This window comes from Agelaius phoeniceus, chromosome 8 (assembly GCF_051311805.1).
Source record: "Agelaius phoeniceus isolate bAgePho1 chromosome 8, bAgePho1.hap1, whole genome shotgun sequence".
Lineage (NCBI taxonomy): Eukaryota > Metazoa > Chordata > Aves > Passeriformes > Icteridae > Agelaius > Agelaius phoeniceus.
In genome coordinates this window covers 22,082,062-22,107,500 of record NC_135272.1, presented here as the reverse complement: position 1 = coordinate 22,107,500, position 25,439 = coordinate 22,082,062, and the positions used below count along the sequence as shown (strand labels likewise).

General features: G+C 47.3%; 1 protein-coding gene across 5 annotated transcripts in view; it reads right to left on the bottom strand.

The window, feature by feature from the left end:
• LOC129124059 (uncharacterized) overlaps positions 1–8,527 on the bottom strand; it is a 14,077-nt gene extending 5,550 nt beyond the window's left edge. Inside the window, exons 1-4 of one of the 5 annotated variants that reach the window (XR_013183288.1) lie at positions 7,803–8,527; positions 6,404–6,547; positions 1,786–1,926; positions 1,109–1,155 (exon numbers count right to left, since the gene is read on the bottom strand). Coding sequence is in view for 1 of the 5 variants with exons in the window: in XM_077182269.1 (XP_077038384.1) it covers positions 1,922–1,926; positions 6,404–6,547; positions 7,803–8,385 (732 nt within the window). In the remaining 4 variants the exon portion in view is untranslated. Of the gene's footprint in view, positions 1,927–6,403; positions 6,548–7,802 lie in introns of all 5 variants that reach the window. The other 4 variants (XR_013183286.1, XR_013183287.1, XM_077182269.1 and 1 more) reach the window with 4 other exon arrangements.
• Positions 8,528–25,439: the final 16,912 nt, after the last annotated feature.

Genomic DNA, 25,439 nt, shown 5'->3' with positions numbered 1-25,439 from the left:
CTTCTTCACTTTCCCGCCCGCCGACACTGATCATTCCCCTGGGCCGCGGGAACGCGGTGTGGTGGATGGATGGATGGATGGATGGATGGATGGATGGATGGATGGATGGATGGATGGATGGATGGATGGATGGATGGATGGATGGATGGATGGATGGATGGATGGATGGATGGATGGATGGATGGATGGATGGATGGATGGATGGATGGATGGATGGATGGATGGATGGATGGATGGATGGATGGATGGATGGATGGATGGATGGATGGATGGGAAGCCCCGCCCTTGGAGGCTGCCGCTGGCCCTGCTCTCAGCCGGGACCCGCCTCCCTGTGCCCGCCGAGAGCAGGGCCGGGCGGACGGCGCTCGGAGGCGTCTCCTCGCATGGCGGTGCGGCGGCCACTGCCCCCGTTGCGGTCTGGGGAGCGGGCAGAGCTGCCCGGCCGCGGAGCACACGCGGGGCTCGGCATGACGAGCGCAGCCGTCGGGGCTCGGGGTCCCCGAGGTGCGGAGCGATCCCGGCGCTGTTCGGCGCCGCTGGGGCTCCCGCCCTGGATCACAGCCAGGCGGGAACGTCCCCTCGGCACGGTCTGCCCCGGGAGCCCCGTCCCCATCCCCGAAGGGCCAAACCCCAGCGGACAGGACCTCGTTTAGCATCCCCCCTCGCTGCTTGCGGGGAGCGGCAGTGGTTCCTGAGGTGCTGCGGCCGCTCCCGGGAGGGGAGCGCACTGTCGGTGGCCGGCCCGGGCGGGGAGCGCTGTCCCGCCGAAACGGGCGCTGAGCCCGCGGCTGGGGCACCCTGCACGGAAAAATGGGGGCAACCTGGGGGCTCCCCCGGATGGAGAGGGGTCCCTCAAAAGGAGGGAAACCCAGGCAGCCCTGGCCACGGCACCTCTGGCTGCCCTGGACACTCGTAAGGTGCCGAGGAGAGCCGCGGGGCCAGCAGCGGCTCCCCGAGCCCGCCCTTGCCCAGTTCCACACGTCCGCAGAACGAGCGTTTGCGTTACAGGGCCGGGACGGGAGGGACAATTACAACAAAACAGTCCGGATTCCTGAGGACATTTTCTCTTCCAGCTGCTTTCTAAATATAGTGCATGGCAATGCATTACCCAGCACCGTATCCTCGCTCTGGCACTTAAGGAAATTCAAAGTCAAGCTAGAGGAAAGAAAAAAAAAGAGATAAAGACAAGACAAATCTTAGAAAATCAAAATTAAAATTAGCATCGAGTATTTAAAATCCACGTCTGCGTTAAGGTCACCCGAATAGCGAGAAGGACCGACTGCTCGTATTTTAAACCAGCTGTGTTTTCTTTGGAGACTGTTGTTTACCTCCTGGCCCATCGATAGCTTATTAATACAATTTAATTCTGCAGTTGTTTCTGTTTAAAGAGTGTTTGGAGCGAATTGTTTCTTTTGTTTATGATCAAAGAAACGAGGTCTGGTAATCTTATGTTTTATCTTCCTAACATATGGAAAAGCTATTTATCCCAGCCAATCACAATAAAGTGAAGAAAACCCCATTTTATGGAAAGGTATATATCACAAGTTTGTTCATCATTAAAGATATGATTACCAGTGAAAACCCTCCGAAAGTGGCACATTTATGATTCCAGGAACAGATGGGGACATCCATTTTCCTTGCAAATACTTTTGAAATTGCTCTACTGGTAGCAGTATAAAAATGATATACAGATGCCAGTGCCAACGAAGCCGGGACAAGAGGTCCAGATTTACACAGTAAAAGCTTCACATGCGCTCTGTCAGCTTTGATTGATCTGCGCCATACCTCAGAAACTTGTTGACTGGGAAAGGAAACAGCGCAAATAATTCACTGCAACAAGGCAGATAATTCACCCGGCCAATCGCTCCGCTCCGCTCCTCCGGGCGGTGACATACGAGTCCTCCTGCCGCACAAAGAAGCATCATTCTCCAGCGTGAACAGCGGTCCGTGTCACGGGGCGGGGGGGGAAGAGGGGGAGAGAGAGAGAGAAAGGTGGGAGAAGTGAACACAAAAGGAGAGGCGAGAAAGGAGAAGTTGCTTTTGGGCAATGGGCACAGCCGTCTACCTTTTCCGTGCTGAGTACAGGCCGAGCCATTCAGCTCCAATTGTCATTATCATATTGATTAAGTTCATCAGAGAGCAATTTTAGGTTTAACGCCAGCGGATTGGGAGAGGGAGCAAAGAATTATCTAAGAAAAGCACAACATTCTTACCTCAGGGACGTTTCCCTGTTCCAGTTCATTGAGGGAGTTGATTAAGTTTAAATGAAGCAGACACTGGATAAAAGTAAGGGTATTGACCACTGGGCAGCGCGGTCTGCGCTTGAAAAGGCCTGATACATGCAGAAAAGCAAGATTTGCTAAATGCTCTAATCTTCAATCAAATCTTACATCAATACAGACAAAGTTTGGTAATGAGAGATTCAATGAAGCATGCGGGAGAAAGAATTAATCCTCTTGGTCTAAACTGGGTTCAACTTTGAAGCCTGCTCCGAAGGAAAGACAGTTATCTAAATGCTAAATAAGAAACTTATTGTACTTTTCATGGCATGCTAATCTTTTGTCTATTTCATCTCTATTATTTGTATGCTTATAGGCGGCAGTTGTCATGGTGATTATATCAAACCACTTCTGTGTGGATGGCTGCGAGGAATCAGGGCCTCCCTCCAGCCGTCCGCCGGGGCCCGCCCGCTGCTCTGCGCGCCCGCGGCAGCGCCCGCACCCGCGGCCGGCCCCGCACCAGCCCCGCCGCTCGGCCCGCGGGGACACGGGCGGAGCAGGAATCGCCTCCCTGGCAGCTTTTTGACAACACCGGCCCCTTCCTCCCTCCCCTGCATCACCCAAACCGCAGGGATGTCCCTCCATGAAGAGGTACCTTTTTCTCCCCCTTTTCTCTCTCTCTCTTTTTTTTTTTTTTTTTTTTGTGAGCTTGCCTTGATAAGCTTTTGATGTCACAAATCAAACACTCGCCAGGAGGTAGATAATGGGTAGTGTGATCTCCTCTATTTGTACATAGACAGCGCTTTTGCACCGGCGCTGCCTTGAACCTGTGTCAAACTCCCCGGGCTTTGTTGGGCTGTGCCCGGAGCCCGCCCCGCTCCCCGCCCGCTCCCACCGGGGCAGCCCCGACACGGGGAATTCAGATTCCTGCTGTGCAAACACCGAGGTGAGCGCAGACACTCTAATCGCGGAAGGTCTGAAGAAAGAGAACAGGGGCAGGGGGCGGGAAGAGCGCAAGGATTTACCTTTTTTTTTCTTTTTTTTTTTTTTTTTCTAGCGCGCGTTGCTGGCACTTGGGGCAGGCAGCCGGCCCAAGGGCAGCGGCCGCCCCGCAGCCCACGCCCAGCAGAGCTATCGTGGCAGGGGGTGGAAATTCCCAGGGTATCGATCTAATTTCTCTCCCGGTACCCACGAGGCGCTCACAGAGGCTTTTTGCGCAGCTCCTGAGGCGAGGGAACCAACTCAAATGCGTGGGTGCGGGATAGAGGGGGCCTTCCCCCAGCTTGTTCCCTGCGACATTATAATCTGAGCGCACAAGGGTGGCACCCGAGCTTTTATGTTTTTTACAAAAGTTGCCAAATTAAGGTCGGATTAGGGCTCCATTCAGGATTTGTGGGCTCTTTAGAGGCTGGGAGCTGCCCGTATAGCCCGCTAGTGCTTATGAAAAGCTTAAAAAGTAATAAAAGGGGGAGTGATCCCGAGAGAAAGTAACATGTATAACTCTTATTAAAGGAGCAGCGAGCGGGGCTGTGAACTTGAATAACTGTTTGAACTTTAATTTGTTCATTAACAGGATTTGCCCCTGACTGTGAATGTTATTACTTCTCTTAAAAGCGAGGTGCAAATGAAAGGCCATAATGAAAGAGCCTGGCAAAAAGTTAAACGCCTCGTAATTACACTAGCCTCATTGAAAACTTAAAGTAACACAAAAGTGAAGAAAACGGGAGCCGGGCTGATACTCTACCAGCGCCCCAGCCTTGCTCTACGGTGGCGTTGAGCTCCGGGCCCCAGCTCCCGACCCTATCAAATCCCGATAGCTCACTAAATCGGAATGCACAACAGTTGTGTTTAAACAAGTTTTAATCCCCTCAAAACATTAAAAGAAAATTCCATGTTTTCGGGTGGGGGAAACCCGGTTTATTCCTCTCACTGTCCTGAGTGAAACACGGTGTCTGAAGTCTGATCTAATCTGCATGTTTGTATCCTAAACAGGGCACATTAGCTCCTCTCTACTCCATCACACCGATAGGAGACTAAACTCTGGAGCACCGGAATAAAACAAACTACTCCTCCTCTCAGAAGGTATCTGACTTTGTACCGATGCGTTTGCCACTTAGCTCCGCGCTGACTCTCGTTTCATCTGTCAGTTATCCCTTTCCCGGGCTTGTCAACCGCGTTTTTATGGATTCGCTTGTGATCTGCATCCTTCCTCAACAGGAACATGCAGCCAGGTCGCAATTAAATATACAGATACACGAGCTGTTAGCAAGATTCCACCCTCCCATCCGCAGCCGAGCCGAGGAGATGATTCCCCTGTCACTTCTCCTTTAGACTTAAAGCGCCTTAAAAGTCGCCGGCGGAGCGCCGCGTCCGGTAGCCCGGCGCTGGCTTTGTCCGCCTCTGCTCGCCCCCGACGGCTCCTTTGAAGCCCTCGCTCCCGCACCGCCCCGCACCGCCCCGCCGGCATGGGCAGCGCTCCTGGGCCGCGCCGGGGCTCGCCCTTGGCTTTGGGCGGCCCTGGGGGGCTCCCCGCGCCCAGAGCGGGACAAGGATGCTGGCAAGGCCCAGGGCCAGCGGCGCTCTGCCAACAGCGGCGGCAGCCGCACCTCCTCCGGCCGGGCGGGCGGGCTCTGCAGGGCAGGTGCGTACGGACACCCCGACGGAACCAGGTTTGCAGTCGTGTTTAAGACCAGAGGAAAAGCAAGGCGGCGTCTCGTTGAGGAAGCGAGTGTGAAAACCCGTCTATTAGTTTAAAATGCTTTCCTACTTCTAGAGCTGCCTGCACCATAAGGAGATTATACTAAACACTAACAACTGGAGCCACTTCAATTAGACCACTAAAACAAGCACCCTATTTTATAAGTCTAATTTTACTTTTTATGTTTTAAGCACCATTAAATTAATAAAACAATCCCCACAAAACAGTTTAATGAAATGATGAACTGTTTAATGAATTGGTACTCAGGAAAAAATTATCATATTACTCACAAAGCAAGTAACTTCAACTCTACTTGCCAATTCCAGCGTGGACAGTCAACACTGTCACCCCAGGGAAGATCTCAAAACCCGGCAAACCCAGCTACCATTTGAGAAGCAATAAATACAGCCTAGGCTTGGACCAAGAAGACATCAGGCAGGACGGGGATACCCTTTTCTGTACTTCCAACTCATCAGAATCGTTGCATTAACTTGGAATTCGAATGAAACTTTGTAAAATAACCAGGTCTCAAGACAGTAACATCTTAACCAAAAAAACCCACCCTCCTTCTCCACCTGTAGGTGAAGCCACAGGCTGGGCAGGGCGTGAAGCATGGGTGGAGCATGTTTCCTGCAAGAAACAGGACACACACAGGGCCATGGGCCATTCAGTGCCACATTTGAGTGGCCTTCAGCTCCCATCGTCCTGCCACTGTATCACAAAACCTCTGCACACAAACGACAGGACAGTCTGAGAATGTCCTTGAAGGAAGAGTGCCAGCCTTCTCCCCAAGCAGACAGAAAGCGACCCTGGCAAGGGCTGCTAAGCAATGCCTGCCCAAGCTGTAATCTGGTCAGCAGTCAGTGCCAGAGCGTTCTGGGGATGGGAGCCTCACCTTGGCCTTGCAATGGCCACACAGCAGTGCAGGCTGCTGTGCTCCTGTGGCTGGGTGTGAGGCACCCACACAGCATTTCTGCCGGGATCAGGGCAGGAACTACCACTGTGCTGTTAGTTGTGGTGTTAGTTCCTCCCCGCCTGGCCTATAACGACTGCTTTAGATTTGAAGACAATTTGATATACCACAGATATACCCAAGGCTTCATCAGGCACTGATTAAATTGTTCAACTTCACCAAATAGGCTTGATTAACCACAAGCTTGGAGCTGGATGTGACCTTCCTATGGGCACCACAAGCCTACCTATGAATAGGAGAGCCTACCTGCAGGCTGGCGGGAGGTGGCAAAGCGGAGCCTGCAGGAGCACCCTCACCCAGTCCCCCAGAGCCCCCTAGGGCACAGAGGCTCCTGAAGCCTCTCAGAAAGCAACCACTTATGGGAAAGCAACACCCTCGGAGGCTCATAGGCCCGAGGATGGGTCACCTGCTGGTCCAGAACCCATCAAAGTGAGAAAAGATTTTTAAAAATGAGCAGGCATTTTTTTGGCTTGCAGCAGGTGTTTTTCACCAGGGGCGGGGCAGGGTGCTTACCGCTCCCGGCAAGGCTGCACTGAGGGTTAGGTCTTGGGGGTTTGTTATCGGGGTAGGATTGTTTTGCCACAGCTTCTCCAGGCTGGGGTGGGTTGGAAGATGCTCCTTCTGGCTTCTGCTCCGATACATCTCTGGCACCCTCACCTTTAGAGACAACATGATGCTTTAAAATAAGCACTGGCACATTAATCCTCTATATATTTCTGATCATATAGTGCATGCAATTTGACCTGCAAGATATATAGATTGTAACACTTTTATAAATCAGCGTTTTACACAACACATCCTGCTTCTGTGAGCTAACCTTGTCTTCAGAGCTGACAATTCCCAGCACCATCGCTTTGAAGCACTGAAATGGTGAGACAGCAATCTACTAAGCCAGAATGTGCCTCTGAAAATAAGTATTTAAAACTGTACATTGCATCTGGAGTTGATTTATGAAATAGTCAGGAGTTAAAATCTTGATATATTAGCAAAAAATAACTAGACCTTTTAAACCAAGAAGCCCTTAGGCTGTAGTGAAAAAATCATTGATGTAGGAAAAGCATCTGTATTTTGATGACAGTACTATCACACACAGGAAAAAAATCATAACACTGTTTTCCCTTTCTTGTAGATAAACAATAAGAGCGAAAAACCTTGCAATTTTTGCACCAGCTGAGTGAAATGCTTTCTAGTGAAGCGTTTACATTTTAACTTTCAGTTATTAGCGATACAGCTTTACATTGCCGCATGAAAACGCCTGTTTCTTCTCAGAGAAAATAAAGAGAATAATAACAAACAAAAGCAAGTCCCCGGCCAGCCGGGTCTGCAGCCTTTGCGGGGGCTGCCCGTGCCCCGGGTGCGGCGGGACCGCTGCCGCGGCTCGGAGCGGGGCCCGCGGTGCCGCTCACCTGCGCGGCCAGGGCGGGACGGTGGGGCCCGGCATCGCCGCCCAGCCACGGGCTCACCCCAGCGCCCTCTGCGCCTACAGCTTTTTTTTTTTTTTTTCCTAATAAAAATACTAATGCCCTCGGTTGTATCATTACAATTATTTTTTTAATGGGAAGTCTTTTATTTCCCCGCGGGAGCTGCAGTCCGCAGGTACCGGTAGCGGCAGGGTGGCACCTGCCAGCATCGCCGGCGCTGCCTCGCCGTGGCTGCCGGGGTCGTGTCCGCGGCCATCCGAGCCCCCGCTCTAGCTCAACAGACACACAGATTTATATAAACTTGATAGATTGATTAATTATCCCTATCCCTCTCGTTAGCGAGGCTCCCCAGCAGGATGCGAGGGGCCGGGGAGCCTGGCGGGGCGGCGATGCCGCCTCAGAGCCGAGCGGCGGGTCGCAGGCAGGGCCGGGCGGCAGGAGCGGCAGGAGCGGCAGTTGGTTACGGTACTTACGGTGCCTACGGTACTTACGGTGCTTGCGGTAGTTGCTGCGGTGCTTGCGGTGGCTGCGGTGCCGCCGGGCCGGGCCGGGCCGTGCCGAGGGCCGCGCAGCGCGGGCACAGCGGGGCCGGGCCGGCCGCGCGGGAGCGGCGCCCCCTGGCGGCCGTGAGGGGAGGCGCCGGTGCCGCCAAGGCGGGTCCGTCCCGCGGCCCGGTGTCCTTCCCGGGGCCCGGTGTCCTTCCCGGGGCCCGGTGTCCGTCCCGCGCTCCCGGTGTCCTTCCCGCGCTCCCGGTGTCCTTCCCGCGGCCCGGTGTCCTTCCCGCGGCCCGGTGTCCTTCCCGGGGCCGCCACGCGTGCCGCGCTGTCCGCGGGCTGTGGCGATCAATCGGCGCCGCCAGGGCAGCTGCCTCACGCCGCGTCGTGGGGGAACGCGCGCATCGGGCGCCCGCGAGGTGCCCCAGTGCCGTGCCCGCGGGCCCGCTGCTGTCCCCGCTGCTGTCCCCGCTGCCAGCTCCCCGCTCCCCGCCGGGATCCTCGCCCGGCCACGGCCCTGCTCACCCGGCCTCGGCTCGGCTTTGCCCGCGCAGGGAGCCGCCCGCTCCCCCACCCGCATCTGGAATCTGCAATCAAGAGCTCAATTTTGTCATTTGGAAACACTAATTATCTAATCACGCCACGCTGCAGAGCGTACTTGTCTGCCCAATTAGCTAGGACAATTATTAAAATTCGGGGGCCTAATTATGTCTCAATTTAATGCTGGCAAACTCGCGCACAGCGCAGTAATTAAAATCCTCCCCTCGCCTCTGCCTTTAGGGCAGCGGCTGATGGGACCTGTCAGGGGCCGCGCCGCGCCGAACCAGCCGAGCGGATTGTGCTACATGACCCCGCATTGTTAAGTGTGTCAACATATTAACCTGAATTCCCTTCAGCCCCCGTAATCACATTTGGAAGGAGGACGAAAAGGGGCTAAAACATGAAGCATTTTATTAAAAAAACATAAATTCTTTTTAATTAATGCTGTAAGAGATCTGACGCAGCTTGAGCTACCAAATGCTGCAAGTCATATAAGACTGGTGCTTCTAATTACCAGTAAAGGAAGGTTTGCTCTTCTCTGTTAAAAAGACTTCCCTCTCCTCTCATTTAAAGCAAATGATCTTTCTTTTGGGTAGTGTATTTTTTAAAACCCAGCTAGTTGGCTTCCAGTGATAAAGTTGATTACCAGTTTTTTGTTTGATGATGGAGCACAAGTGAATATTGACTTCTGTGAGAATCAAACAGACGGCCAGAGGCATAAATAAAACGGTCAGGATTTAACACTTGAAAGAAGTTAATAAAGTTGAAAATTAAAAATCATAATATTGGGATGATTTCCAAATATTTATTTTTGCTCTGCTCTCAAATTTGATAGGAAGTCAGTGCTAAAACATAGAGAGGAGATGGAGTCAACCCTATCATCTGCATTCCTGCCCTGCCAGGACAAGAAGCCCTGAGCCCACGTCCCTCAGCAGTGGCCAAAGGCTGCTCCTCTGGCCTTGTGGCAGCAGAGTCCCTTTTAGCATGTTCCCTTCTGGCTGGAAAAACACAGTGCTGGGGAAGGTGGTACCTTCATCTCCCCTTGGTAAGTTCTCTGGTGTTTGGGACTAGGGAAACAAACCTTGATTCCCTGGGCAGGGAAGGCCTGTCTGACGTGAGGCAGGGAGGGGGAAAGGGGCCTCTTTTCCCACAGTGCGTGCCCTACATCTCAGAAAAGGCCCATTCCCAGCTTTCTCAGATGGTAAACCAAAGTGCAAATCTGTGTTCTGGCTTGTTCCAGGGGCTGTCAGCGTGTTTTCCTTTTGTCAGCAGCAATTGACTGGTCAGGTTCACCCTTGTACAGCAATTGTAACAGCTCATTGACAGACTAGTGACCCAGCCGGACCTGATAATGGAAAACTATTGATTTCTGTGGGCTCAGCAGTTCTAAAATGAATGCCCAATATAATGTCATCAGCTGTCTTGGACTCAGATATCCCTTGGACTTGGATAAAGAGACAATTGCCCATCCTGACAATTTGCTCACAAAAAACATGGATACAAACAATGAAGTGGTCTCTCCCAGTCTTCCCCCTTTCCCAATAAGCAACAAGGAATCAATGTCCAGGAAAATGTCAAGAAACCCAGCCCAGGTGTGGTGGTGACTCCAGCTGTCCCTTTAACCAAGGAGACCCACGACAGCCTCTCCAGGTTTTAAGCCTTGCCACTGAAGAACAGGCATGTAGGTGAGTGACACCACACTGCACAGCCATCCACCAGCCTCAGAGAGAACTAACAACAGGCACAAAGGCTGCCAGGAGATGTAACCCAACAGGGACCACAATTAACTCCCACCTGCAGGAAAGCAAAAAGGCTTGAACGAGTCCATGATGCTTAAGTAAATCATACCCCATCCTGTGTCACAGCAAATGCTCTGGGCTGAGGAGGATGTCAGGCAATAACAATAAATTATGGTTAATAAAAATCCAGTAAGGCAAGGTGAAATCTTAAATTTGTACAGCAGCCCTCATAGAGTTGAGATGATTTGGGATAGAAAAGTACTGCAAGTCCAATTGAAATTTTGGGAGGGGGGAGATCAATGTTTAAAGATTTGCAGAATTGGATGGACTGTTTGCAATAAGATACACCATCTATAATTTTAAAGGGGAAGAGACATGAGTATGGCAGCCTTCCTGGAAAAGGTTTAACTCGGGGGGAAAAATCAATAGCTCAAAGATTCAAAACCACAAAGCACTTTTGGTCTGAGAGAGCCAAAGTGTGGTCTGTCCTCCCTTAGTAGCTCATTGCACACAGATAATGCAGCTGTCACTCCTGTGTCCCTGACAGAACTCAAACCTCACTGGCACATCAGGAAGACAGTGGGACATTTACCAGCACAAGGTAAGGTCTACAGAAATTCAGATCAGACAGATACTGGCTTTCCATAGGATACCAAGAGCTTACAGGAGAAGTTTTACTGTGCCCCAAATCTTTTCTTGTGGGGCTTGGGGCCTTCCAGAACTTAAATTCTTCCAGATGAACCAAGCTTCCTGTAAGGGGTGGGAGGAAGAAACAAAGATACTTACCCTGGCAGATGTCAGCAGACATTTTAATTCAAGCTCGAACACCAGTGGAGATTAGAACAGCTTTGTGATCCTGGCGAAAAAATTCAAGTGACCTTGGGGAAACATATTTTTAATTATGAACAACTGGTCAGTTTTATCACAAAAATACCAGCCCTTCTTGAATGCACTTTCATGTTTTTCAGCCTTCTGCTCAGTGGCTGCTCCCCCTGCGTGCCCCATCCGCTGGCACCGCTGCTGTCCATGACAGGCACACGTGTGTGCATTGCTTTGCCTTCTCCTGACAACAGGCCCAGCTCTGTGATGTGCTGCATACACTCGTCAGGGGGAAATGACTGCATGGATTATGCTGACATGACTGCTGCTGAATGCCTTTCAGTTTCTGCATACTTCCATTTTCTACACACTTCCACTGCCTAGCCTTGGCTCCCTCTCCTGAAGACAGCTCCTTAACCCACCTATCTCCAATCGAGCTTTTACTTCGTGTTCAATTTCCATATGTTGCTTTCAAGCATTTCTCTTCTTGGCATCCCCTCAGGGCCTGATCCTGTGAGAGTAACTGTGCTGCACCTGAGAAGTGTTAAACAAGGCTGTGTGAATTGCCAAGTATACTTTGGGGTTTGCTTTTTCAGTGATCATTTTGAATTAAATTAAATGTAAATTTTTTCATGTCTTTTTTTTGTTTATCCAAAGCAACCCCTGAACTCTTCCCATTAGCTAGAACGAGGAGCCCCAAATCCCTCTTAATCACCTTGGAGAAGAATTTGTCAGAGCACCAGAACCTCATGGGTGATGCTCAGACCCAGATGTCTTGTCCCTGGAGAGGCTCAGGTCTATTCTGAGCTCCTCTTCCTGCCCATTTCTCAGAACCCCAAATCTCATGTTAGGCCAAGCATGGCTAACATCTCCACACTACTCCCTCCCTAAGTACCACAAATATGTTCAGGCCTTCAGATAAGAAGCTCCTGAGGCAGGGATTATGCTCTGTAGTATTACTGTTGTCATATTTTCCCTGTTGTAATGTTCCATGTACATTTATGTCATTTATAAAATACAATTAACAGACATAGTGGAATCCACAATGGCACAAAGAAGGGAATAACAGACGTAGAGTAAGCATGTACATTTTCTTCCTACAATTATGCTGGCTGTGGTGACTCCCAACCAGCAGATGAGTAGCAAAAATGAAACAATTCTAAATATTTAAAAAGCATAGCAAAGTTGTCCATACTTCTTTTTCACTTAGCAGAGGCTCCATAATGATGTTCAGCTTTTCTCTGCCTGAAGACACAGACCTCACTCTGTCCTCACAGCACACCTCACCTCCTACCAGTGATTTATAGTAACTCAGAACTCCTATGACCTACTGTCTTGTCCAGCCACCAAACAAGCATCTAAACAGTCATCCAAAATGAGCCACAGGAAGGATTGCACCAGGCATTATCTTTCCCCAAAAAAGGCCACTCCAATGTGGACCCTACTGCACTTCCTGAAGAGAATCACTCTGGGACCAACTGTCACTTGTTTTCAATTAAAGGCATCAAGGGAATATGGAGTATCTCCTATTTACTGAAGTTTCTAAATCAATGTAAATATATATTTACAGTGTGAGCTATATATACAGTGCTCAGTATTTCAGTAGTGTGTACACATACCCATTTACTCTCAGGTTCATGTCTCTTGTACCACCTCAGTGAGCTCTGCTCTGCTGGAAGTTACTGCCATTGGGGTTACAGTCTGCCAGTGCAGGCTGAGATTTTGCAGGCAAATGTCCTCCAGCAAAGCTCAAATTGTGTTTTTTAACATTTACAAATTGGTTTGTGCAAATAATTGATTATGCTTTCAAGCAATGGAATGAAACTTAAGGGAGAAAAAAACCCCACAATCAGATCAATCTGAAATAATATTTTCTGGTTTTCTTTGCTGAAACTAAAACAAATCCCATACATTTTGCGGTGAGGGAAGTGCTTTGTTTCATCCAAAATGTTTTATTTCAGACAATTGCAACAGAGAGAAAAAAAAAATCCTCTAAGATATAAGAGGTTGGATTCACCACAGCTGCTGTCATTCCCTTCTTATCCCCTAACCCAGTAATTAGGGCAGTGACCCAGGATGTGGGAGATCCATGTTCAATCCCTTTCCTGCCTGGAGGGATTTGAACCTCCATCTCTCTGTCTCCAAGGAGAGTTTTGGAGCCACAGTGCTGGAGGGGCCCTTCCCTGCTGTCTCCTTTCAGCCTGTCCCTCCTGCACAGGTGTTCAGCATGGCAGGAAGGTGTGTGTGTGTCCCTCACCTGGCTACAGCCCAGCTCCACAGCCTGCCCTCACTGCCCTGTGCCTCAGCAGGCAGAGATGCCTGTGCCAGGTGCAGGAGTTTCAGTGGCTCAGACCACTCACAGCTACACTACACCAAAAAATTTGAGGTGCATCCATAACCAGAGCACAGAGGTGATCCCAGGTCTGGGCATCAGTGCTGTATGCAGGATGTGAGTCCTTCCTTGTTCCATAGCATAATACCAGGGCCTTCCCCCAGGAAATGAGAAATAGGCTAGTATTCAAAAAATTAAAAATATAAAGTTTACATAAATATCATATTCCTCTAAGCCTAAATCTCTTCCGCATTTCTAATCACATTTTGCTACTATTTCAATTACTGACCTAATCAATTTTTTTTCTATGGTTGCAAATTGCCCATGATGTTAGGAAGGACTGACCTTAAGAAGACTTCAGTAATGTGAACCTATTACTTTCTTGCCATCTTTTCTTGTACCTTTTAACCATAATTAGCTTCGTAAGCAGCTTACACTCACCCAGAAATTAGTTGTAGAGTATTGAGTATAGAACTGAACACATGAAACATTCAGCTTTATGCACATCTTGCAGGGAAGCTTTGCACATAGTAGTTCACATGCATCATTTTCATGGCACCAGTGAGATCAGCCGAAATTTTCTTTAATTAGGAAAATTTGGCACCTCAATGCTACAATTTTGCCAATTTTTAAATTAGAACAATTTTAATAATGGTATTTTAAAATATTTTCTACTACGTATTTCTATTGAAAGAATTATCCTTCTTTATTTGGTTTTTGCTCTATTGTTTCCAGAAGATAAATAAATTATCTGGCACATCTTAGGAGCAGACTTTGATTACTGAGAAGCCTATAATTTCTTGGTATTTGATAACCTTTTATTAGGGCTGACCTCTGGGGACTCTTCAGACAAGTGGCCACACAAAGTCACAGTCAGAGAAGGGGATTCACCCATCCAAGTGTGAGAAGGACTCCTTTGTAATGAACATTAAAAAAACCCCCCTACTTTCATCTTGCTGTAAGAGCCTCTAGCACAGCGTATTTACAGAATAATAAAACAGAGCTTCAGGCCTTTTCTTCTCATCCATCAGTAACAGGATTCTCATATCACACTCGCATGCTCTGTACACTGCAGAGTATTTTGCATCTCGCTTCTCATGGCGAATACCCTCAAATACACTAAATGAGATAAATCTTCTGCTACTGTTCTCACACAAGAATTAAATCAGGGCACAAAACTGGCTGAGAATATCCCTGTGACAACTCCTGTCCCTCCCCCTCTGTGAGGTACCCAGTCCTACCGTGGCACTCCTGCTTGCGTGACTCATTTATTGTAGCCTAGAACAAACCTTTATAAGATTGCTATTTATTCATGATATGAAGAGGAAACTTCAAATGAAATCCCTAGTATCAAAAGCTATACAGATACAAAGCTAGGATGCTTCCCCTATCAAAGAGCCAGTGCTCTAAAGAGACAGGAGGTGGGAGGAAGGAGCAGGGTGTTTTCAAGTACAGTCATCAGAGCCAACTGTGTGCACAAATAAAGGGAAACCACCGCTCCCAGAATTAATGTTTTCTCTCCTTTGCACTGATTTTAGAAATTATAAAAAACTGTGGAGTTACTAGAGTTAGAAATGAAAATAGTGAATGAATGGCTTGTTCTGGGGAAAAGCATGAATCACAGTCCATCAAGGTAAACTTTAATCTCAAAAGCAAGAAACATCTGGGATTCTTATAACCATTTATGTTGGTGGGAAAATGCTGTTGAAAATTATCTGCATCTGATGTGCATGTGTGAATGGGTGTGTCAGTCTGTATATATATGCTCATTGTTTCATTCAAACTTTATATCAATCAAAAATATCTTGAATGTTACAGAAAAATAACAGTACTTATTCTCATGGTAATTTTAATCTGAGTTTATACAAGAGAGGAAAACACGGAGTCTCATGCTATTTTGGATTAAAGAGAGGGTGTTTTTTTGTAATGAAGGTTCAGAGAGGCTGTAAACACTAAAGGAAGTCACTGAGCTCAGGCACCCTCAAACCCAGAGATTTAGCCCTGGCCTGCAGACACCCAAAGCCCAGATCAAGGAGGGTGCAGCACCCAGTTGTCAGCACAAAGCCTACAGCCCCTGCCTTCTCTGGTCTGCAGCACTAAACCTGCCCCAAACACAGGTCTGGCTCTCCTGAGCCCTCTCCAGAAAGGAGGAGCCAGGGCACTGGGGAGTCAGGGCACAGATTTAGAGGAGCCCTGCTGCCTGTGCCCCCTGCCCAGGAATGCTGGGCAGGCTCCTGCAGCAGGGCTGGTGCTCCATTGCAAGCTGCCCTAGCAAACAGACTGAAAAAGGGAGGAAAGCCCCTCTCACTCTGCTCTCTTGTGTCTCCACCCATTAGCTCACATACAGTTCTGAAGTGATTCAGAACCATGACCAGAAGTCCATCCACAGAAAGATGGGCAATGCATTGGTGTGATCCATCCTGCTTTGCAGAGAAGTGTGAAATGATAACACCTTCATTGGCTTCTGACAATCCCTGCCAGGAACACCCCTATTCCTAAGCAGTACAGGGCACTTTCAATATAGTCCCACTTGGAGCACCAGATGCTCTAATTACATCATCCTGGTCTTCTGTAAGGAGTTTCAGATGAACAAATGCCATATCTGTAACAGTGTGAAGTACTATTTTTAACCACATCCACGTTGGTTTTGTTTCAAAGCTCAAGAATCCTTTCCCAGCAGACCCATTTTATGTTTTTACATGACCCCGGAGTCTCAGTGAGGAACTCCTGAGATACGTTCACTTGTATCTGTTTACCAAAAGTTGAAGGCACATAAGGCTATGAGCATTTCTAGCCCATCTGCTCCATAAATTTTTTTGTAAGGCTTATTGCAGGGTGCAGTAAATGAGTTATAGGCAGCCAGCTTCAGCTGCTGCTTTCCATTTTTGCTGCATTTGTTGCTCAGCAGGCTGCAGGTAAAGCCCATACCTGCATCAGCCTGCTTGATACAATCTCTGTCCCAGTGAAACTCTTAGATCCAGGATCCAAATTACTGTACCTGCATCATCTCTTAATTAGTCATCTACCCTGGTTATATACAGCTGCTGGAAATGACCCTGAGCTCTGTAAGTTATTTTATTAGAATATTATAGAAAACAGATGTTTTCCCCCTAATCCTGATGACATGTTTAAACACAGCCTGGGACAATTAGAAATACAATGCCCTGGAGACTAATTATCCATCACTGACAATTTTCCAGATTATCCATTTTTGGTTTTGCATTTGATACTTTTATCATTACCTACCTCCATCCTCTTAGAGTGTAAAGAAATCTTCTGAGAAGCAGTTCTCTCCCACATTGCTTCAACAGCAGTAACATCCAACCTGACGAGTGACTGTTCAGAAATAATAGATCAACTTAATTTAAATATTCAAAATAAAAATATGTAACTTACAGCAACTCTTTACGTAACAGTTATTTCTATAAAATATTAGTTGACATGTTTACTTTACAGAATAATTTCAACTAACAAAACCGTGTGGTCCAAGTAGAGTCCTACAAATAAGGCAACAATTATGCCTCTCTATTTATGACATGCAAGGAAAAAAAATACCAATTTTTTACATAGTGCAATCAGAAGGAGAGAGATGTAAGGAGACAATTCCCTTCAGAGCCAAGACAGAGAGAGAAGTGGCTGAGATGGATTCTCACAAAAGCTGTTTCCCGGGAGGAGCACAGAGCAGCTTGGGCTGGGAGCTGCCCTGCCTTCTGTTGGTGACAGTCTCTGAGGAACAGCGACAATTAATCCAAGATGCTTTAAAGGACAGTAGCGCACACTGGATGGCACGTGTGTAGGTGGCACAGGAAGCTTAGAAGCGCCGTGTCCCCGAGGTGCCATGTCCCGTGTCCCCGAGGTGCCATGTCCCGTGTGCCCGGGGATGGCCGGGGCTCTGCGGGGGAGGCTGCCCCGCTCTGCTCGGTGACCAGGCTGCCACCGAATGCAACTCCGTCACGGTATTTAAATCACATTAAAGCTTTCTTTTATTACATATCCCCTTGTGGTTTTGCCTGGCTACATTCTAATTACCAGCCCTGCTGCAGCACACGTGGGTTCCACTGCTCGCTCCTCCTCCCATTTTATGGTAAATGGCTTGTCTTGCACGATCCTAATGAAAACATTGCAGTGAGATAACTCCTTCCATCTTGCAGTTCCCACTCTGAAGTGTAAAATGTTTTCTGTGGGGGAGAAACCACAAAATATTCAGGGTTTCATGCATTTTTAGAAATAGCAGATACATCTGTTAAGGCTCCCCAAAGTAGTTTAATCACTTTTACTATTCTCTTACATAATTTCTGCTCTTGAAGTATCAATACATTTTTCTATATCAGACACTAGCTGCACCTGTTTTTTAAAGATTTTGCAATTCTTTTATTTTTTTAACATTTTGCTTTTTTTATACCCCACCTATTAACTTCTCAAATAGAGTATTTTAAAGGAGATGCATCTCTGTAACTTCTCATGACTTACACAGTTTTTTTCTGAGCAATCTTTTTAGCAGTAGACACAAATCCTCTCTCCTATTCAATTAGCTCCCAGCACTAATCAGGTCAGAGATCATGTGAATTTTAATGGAGAACTTAATAATGTTCAGGAAAGCTTAAGGACTAGGATGTGGTTTTGTTTGGTGAGTCCATAACTGCATCCTTGTCGATGGCTCTGCCATCCCCCATTTTCCAATTACAGCACTAACCATACCTAAACAACACAGAGTTTTTATACTGCCTTTCTCTTGAGCAAGATCAAAACAATTTTGACTGTTAATCAAGGCAAAGTACCCATATGGTGAAAGGCTACAATTATCCTTGCTATTTCATTTGATTTAGCACAGTTCCAGATATAGATCCATAGTTCCTGGGTACTGGAGATGGGTCTCATTAACCTGTGTGCAGAGACCACCTTCGGGTAGGGCAGCAGTTCAGAGCTGCAGAGTGAACAGGGGTAAAAATCTCACCTTGGCAAGTCTTCTGGAATTAAGAGAGAATTTTAACAAGAACCTTCCCAGCTAAAAAACAACACAACTAACACTTTCCTGAGGGCAGAGGAAAGGAACTGAGAGAGAAAGTACATGCAAGGAAAGTTAAAAAAAATTGGGAAGTGCTCAGGTTTGCTCTGATAATAAATGAGCTCCCTGTGACAGCAGCAAACAGCAGCTCTGGCTGCGGGCAGCACGTGCTGCTCTTTCCTGGCAGCAGAAACATGAAGCACTTGAAGCTCTGAATACATCTGGTCCAATTTTCTGTAACAGCTCAATTTTTATTGTGATTCCAAACCTGTCAGAATTTCTCTCTGTGCAACAGTGATAACAGCAACAGTAGAACGTATTTTCAGCTTTGGTCAAATTCTCGGAAACAAAAAGCTGAAATAAAGCACCTGCATGGTGGGCTGACCCTGGCTGCACAACAGGTGCCAACAAAAGCTGGTCTGTCACTTCTCAACTGGACACAGGAGAGAAATATAACAAGAGGCTTATGGGTCAGAATAAGCATAGTGAGAAATCACTCACCAATGGGCAAAAGAGACTTAGGGGAATTAGTTGAATTTATTACTAATTGAATCAGAGTTGGATCTTGAGAAATGAAAAAATAAAACTTAAAACACCTTCCCACCATCCACTATTTTTCCTGGGCTTAACTTTTTCCCTATGAGGACTGCAGTCAGTTCATCACAGGTTGTCTCTGCTTTTTCTCCCTCTGCAGAGGCAAGACTCCTCACACTCTTACCTGCTCCAGAGTGGAGTCCCTCCCCTGGGAGACAGTTCTCCATGAACCTCTCCATCATGAGTCCTTCCCAAAGGCTGTAGTTCTTCATGAACTGCTCCAGCACAGGTCCTTTATGGGGTCACAGCCTCCTTCAGGCATTCACTGGATCCAGTGTGGAGTCCTCCAGAGGCTGCAGGTGGAGCTGTGCTCACCCTGGACCTCCCTGGGCTGCAGGGGCACAGCTGCCCCCCATGCTCCTCACCAGGGCTGCAGGGGAATCTGCTCTGGCACCGGGCACCTCCTGCACTGACCTTGGTGTCAGCAGAGCTGTGGCTCTCACATGTTCTCTCTCCTCAGGCTGAAGCTGTACATTTTATACTCTTGAATATGCTATCCCAGAGCCACTGCCACCATCACTGACGGGCTCAGCAGTGGGGCCGTCCTGGATCCATCCAGTACTGCCTCTACTGGACATAAGGGAAACTTCTAGTGCCTTCTCACAGAAACCACCCCATGACCCCTCCTGCTACCAAAAGCTTGTCCTGCAAACCCAACACAGCACCTAAATTCAAATGCAGCCTTCACTACTTGGGAATTCTCACAGGCCATTCCAGTATCTCTCTCAGACCAGGACTCTAGATCAGTGCCTAGCATCAGACAGCCAGGACTAACATTCTTCATCTGTTAAGGTAGGAGGGAAGTTTGAAATCTGTAAGACATAGCAAGATAAGCACCTTCCACTTCAGTAGAGGAAAAAATAGTGCCCACAGTAAATCTGGGTACTACAGCAGCAAGTATCACACACATCTAGATTGTAAATACTCTCCTGTAACATACACACTGCTTTCAACTTCTAACGCAGCAAGAAGAAAAGCCTGGGCCATCATACAACTTCCACAGCCCAGCACACAACATACACTGCAGCAGGAGCAACTGGAAAGCGGGGCTGACCTCTCCTCCCCACCCTTTATGAACTGGGTGCCAACTGCTCCTTAATGCAGGAAATTACACAAACCTGTAGGCTGCTGATTTTGCTGCTGGTAGTGGAGAGGGCTGCTCACATTGTTCTTGCACAGTTCTCCACCTGAATCTGAAATCACAGTTTAACTTTTAACTTCCTAAGAATTTGATGCCATCTATGCATGCATTTATGTTTTGAAGTAAATGGGCTGAGATTCTATCTCCAGTGTTTTTAACATTTTTTATTAATACCCCTGTTTCGCTTTGCTCAAAGAACCCAGCCAGCTGTGTATTCACAAAAAATCATTCAAGCAAGTGCTCCATTTTCTAAATACTTCTGTGATTTCAGAAAGGCTGCCAGAAAAAAAAAAAAAAAAAAAGAAAGAAAGAAAAAAGAAAAGACAGTAAATTCAGCCCTGTGCAGACAAAACAGAAAGGTAACTTATGAGTTCAGCTTCCAGCAGCAGTATCAAGGGTTGGTACCATGTAACTTGGGATTTTCGGTTTGTGTAACCCAAAAACACCCTAAACCACTCTAAATTTCCTCCTCCATTTAGGTAGAGACAGCTACTGTCTCTATATAAAATAAATCATAAATCAGGCCAAGAGCTATGCTTTTTAAGAATACTAAGCAGTACTCTATCTGTTTTCACAGTCATATAGGACTTTCCCAAAAAGCTTCTTCACTGCAAGCCAGCAGTAAAATAAAGTCCTAAAGAAAAAGAGAGATGAAAAATGAAGACAAAATCCCAGATGTGGATATAAGCAAAAACTGAGGAAGGGGAAAACAAACCAAGCTGGGAATGAAGATAATGAAAACGGTCAGGTTAGCACCCAGTGAGACGCGGCTAAGTGCTGCTCCCAGATGGGAACCTGGGCCTGAGGGCAAAGAAATGAGTTTGGGATCCTGCAAGAACACTCACATTCTGGGTCAGGGTCTTCACTCATTTATTAGCACTCATAGTCAGCTGCAGTCAGAGAACATTGGGTTTAGCAGTGGAGTTATTTCAGTGAGAAGAGAATGCTGCAAAATTATGGATGCCAAATAGGAAAGGAGAAAATTTTTGGAGGCAATGAATGGCAATGTGTCATGAACAGAACCTGACAAATCAGATTTCAGTAGCAAATTTGTAACTGAGGCTATACATGGAAATGCAGTTAATGTTATTTTATGACTGGACTAAGTGTCTATGGATTTATATGCTTTATATGCAGCACTTAAAAAGTAAATGTACTCCAGATGGCAAAGGGAATGGGTACAGTTGACTTCCACCACAAGAAATCGGATTTAAAGCCTCTTACCTGTCACTGCCTATCTCTTTAACAGTTTTGGGTGACAACTCCTTCCATGGCTGTTCCTCTAAGGATAATATTTGCCCTAGCCTCCTCTGTGCCAGGAACCCAAGTGCACCTCTGAAGCTTTGGAGGCACAACAAAGGCAGCCATCAGCTAGATTTCAGGGACTACAAAACAGGTGCCAACCCCAGGCTTATACTGTCTTCTTCTTTGCAGTTTCTCTTTCAACCTATGGGGTTTTTGTTTGTTTTTAAAAGATTTTTTTTTCTCCTGCTTTTTTATCCAAATAAGGCTGTTTTCTTTTTCCTACTTTCACACAATTAAGTTTTTTTCAGGGAAAAGACAGATGAAAGAATTACTTCTTGTCAGCAAGACTTGTACCTGGGTGACACACAATTCCTTATTTGGTTAAAACACAGACTAGTGGTGTGTGTTTTCCCTTTATCAGTCTACTATTTTCCAAAGCTGTTTTAAAGAGCACAATGGGATTCAGAGCTTTAGCATTTGTTGCTACAGCAGTGAGGATGGATTTGGCTGAGTTTCACAGAGAGATAAACATGCTGCTGCTGACTTAGATACATAATCAAAGGTTTACATGTGAAGTTTTCAGTTTCCAATAAACAGATTTTTAAAAAGAGGTAGATTATATTTAGGAACACTTACCATGAGTATCATGTAAGCATGTTTCATGTTGCAGGTCTCTAATACAAAAGCAGAAGAGTTATCATCACTTGGTACACAAACCTCAGACCTTATGAGTTGAAAGTGTAGTTTTGAGTGAAAATATAGTACAGAAAGCCCAAAAGTGTTGTGATTTATACAACATAAGGAGTACAAGCACCTTGGAAGGTCTCAAAAGGCTCCAAGGCTCCCTTTGTTCCCTAACTGGACAGTAAGAGTTGGAATTTTGGAACCTCTGGGCTCACAGTTAGTGAGAATGCCATTTGCTTGGGTTTTAATTGCAATGAAAAGAGCATGGGAGCCTGCATGAGAAAGATCTTTTAGGGCTTTTGTAAAAAAGTTTGCATTTACTTAAAGAACATTCCCACAGGAATGCCTTTATTCCAGGTTTTTTGGGTTTTTTTTTTAGCCAAAATAACTCCATGTCTGTCTTGAGGAAATGTGTGCAAAGCACCCACAGTCAGTGACACACTGCCAGATCCCTCCACTGCCATTCTGGCACACTGGAGCCCATGAGCCAAGGCAGCCAGGACCACTTCCCTGAGGAGTAAGCACTGCAGCCACACACCAGCTACTGGACCACAAGGTTCCTCTACTTGATGTAGAAGAATTAGTATTGCCAAGTAGTTTTATAAAAATACTCAGTATTACCAAGCAGTTTTATAAAAAGGCTGTTGGCTGACTTGTGCTCAAATCTTAATAAGGGGATAGGGCACTAAAGTTAAGAGACTTCTTAATTGCTTTTTAAAAACACAAGTTTATTAGCCTATAGTGCGACTAGAAATGAAAATGAACAGTGCCAGAGTTCAGCCTTAGCAAAACATGGAAGGGATCCCCACTCCAGCCCTTATTTAAAGCAAACACATCCCTCAACATTCTCTTATATTGTGTTGGATCAACCTCTGCATTTTCCTCTTACAGTGTGTGTGAATGGCTGTGGTATGGCAATGGATCCTCTCATGCTGCAGGAGGAGCCCAGGACTTGCAGAGCAACAGGCAGACTGGGTTTTTCAGTGTGCTCTGCCCAGGTACACACGGCAGCCAAAGCTGCAAGGAGAAACTGCTCTTAACTGGGGGAGAAAGCAGCAGTGAGACCAGGCTGTACAGAGTGAAAAGTGGGCAGATGGGCACAGATGAGAGCCACTGCCACTTGGGATTCAGCTTCAGATTTGGGTCCCTGGCTCTGGTGGCATTCCTGGCACCACAGATTTTCATCCTTAGTCTCCATTACTGGAATGTAAATACCCCCCCTTGCTTCACCTCTCTGAATTTTCAGGTGGCTACAGCCAGCAGATCTGCCCTCTGCATCAACACACAGCTGCTCTGGCTGGGGGGGAACTCCCCAGTTAAATGATAAACACGTGCAGTGCAGCTCACCTCCGAGCAATGGGAAGAACACCAAGAAGCCTGCAGTGTTAGAAAGGAACATTTTATTGCAAGAGATTACAAACCTGGCACTATGGCCAAATGTTTCCATTACATCACAATTGCTACCCATGAATCAGGCAACAGCACCTACAAAGCACGGTGGATTGAAATAACAAATTATAATGCAGTCAGCTTTTTAAAGTAAGTACCACCCTAAAAAGTTTGGGGTTTTCTTTAAACAAACTCAAAACTATATAAATCAATTTTTAAAATATGAGACTGGTGTTTAAATATCCAGGCCACTAACTACTGTTATAAAAAGTGAAAAATTCTGTTAACCATAGTGCTGAACTAAACAGGGTTTGTTCACAGCCCATAACCATTTAGTTAAAAGCAAGTCCTTGTTATTCACTGCTAATATTTCCACGTTTGTTCAGCCCAATTTATCTTCTGTAGGTTTTCAGAATCAGCCAGATTTAATGCATAACCCCTCTTTAAAGCACTGCAGGAAACCTAGAACCCTAACTAGCCCAGGAAAAGCATCACACTTAAAATAACATTGCATCTTCCCATCTCAGTCCTGTGACACTGACCTTTAGAAACTCTGGATGCTCTTCTCCGAGCCCCACTTGGTAACTCATGTTTCTCCTGTGATCACTTACCTCAAACAGCTTGCTGATTTCCCTGAGCATGGCTGGAGCAGCAGGAACGAGCACAGGCACACAGCCCGGGACTCACTCACTCCCCCCTCCCCGGCAGCTACGGCCCCTACGGTCAGTCCTGCCCCTGGTCACTCCCTCTCCCGGTCAGTCCCGCCCCTGGTCAGTCCCCCCCTGGTCAGTCCTGCCCCTGGTCAGTCCCGTCCCCGGTCAGTCCTGCCCCTGGTCACTCCCTCTCCCGGTCACTCCCTCTCCCGGTCAGTCCCTCCCCTGGTCAGTCCCGCCCCTGGTCAGTCCCCCCCCTGGTCAGTCCCCCCCTGGTCAGTCCCGTCCCTGGTCAGTCCCCCCCTGGTCACTCCCTCCCCCGGTCAGTCCCTCCCTGGTCACTCCCTCCCGCGGTCAGTCCTGCCCCTGGTCACTCCCTCCCGCGGTCAGTCCTGCCCCTGGTCAGTCCCCTCCTGGTCACTCCCTCCCGCGGTCAGTCCCCTCCCTGGTCACTCCCTCCCCCGGTCAGTCCGTCCCCTGCGGGCGGGAGGGCGAGCAGCTCACCTCTGACGCTGCTGCCTGCAGAGAGCGGGCCCTGAGGAAGAAGTTGGATCTGCAGGCAGAGCTGGCCCCCTCGGCTCTGGGAGCAGCCCACCTCAAACAGCTCCCCCAGGACACACGGGCAGGACCGGGCAAACCGCAATAAATGCCCAACGTGTGCTGACTGCTCACCCCCATGTTCCATGCCTGAACATAACCACCCCTTGGCAGCAGCTACCATGGGCACTTGCATCACCTACCCAAGGCTCTGCAGAAAAATCTTTTCAAGGAATGCAGACAGAGTTTTACTTTAGAGGATTGATTTGGAAATATCACTGGGACTAGGGAATATAGGCCATCATCTTATGAAAAGTGTATGGGGGTGGTCTTCTACAATTTTCCTGAGGCTACTACTAAAGAGACCTTTACCAGATACTAGGATAACTTCAGAAACGAGTAGGACTGTGATAAAGAACCAAAATCAACCCAACAGAAATCCCTGTGCCACTGCAGCCTTTACCCCAACCTGAACAGACTAACTGGTGTTTAGGTGAGCAACTCTGCAAGTCCAGCCCTTTAGCACAGACTGCCAGAGCCCCTCAAGCCACACAACATCAGACTGGCATCACAAAGTGACCCATTTAATTTACCCTCTTCTACTACATTATTTAGAATTTTGGTAACTCCAGAGAGGGGGATTTATAGTTCCTTGTAGATAATGACAAAAAATATCTGTATTTCCACACAACTGAACCCAGGAAAACAAACAGCCCCACTTGAGGACTAGAGGCTAAGAACAGCTAATAGTACTCTACTTTAAAAAAGATTATTCAGCCTGTATCAACGACATAAACAATTAATTTAATAATCAGAAGAGTTCTAAAACTCCTACATATTTTTTGAACTATATCACAAGGATCTGATGCCAGCAGGGCACACAGCCTGTCACTGAAAACTGTTCTTCATCAATAGAATCTCATTTTGGAAACTGATCAGCCTAGAGCTCACTGCTC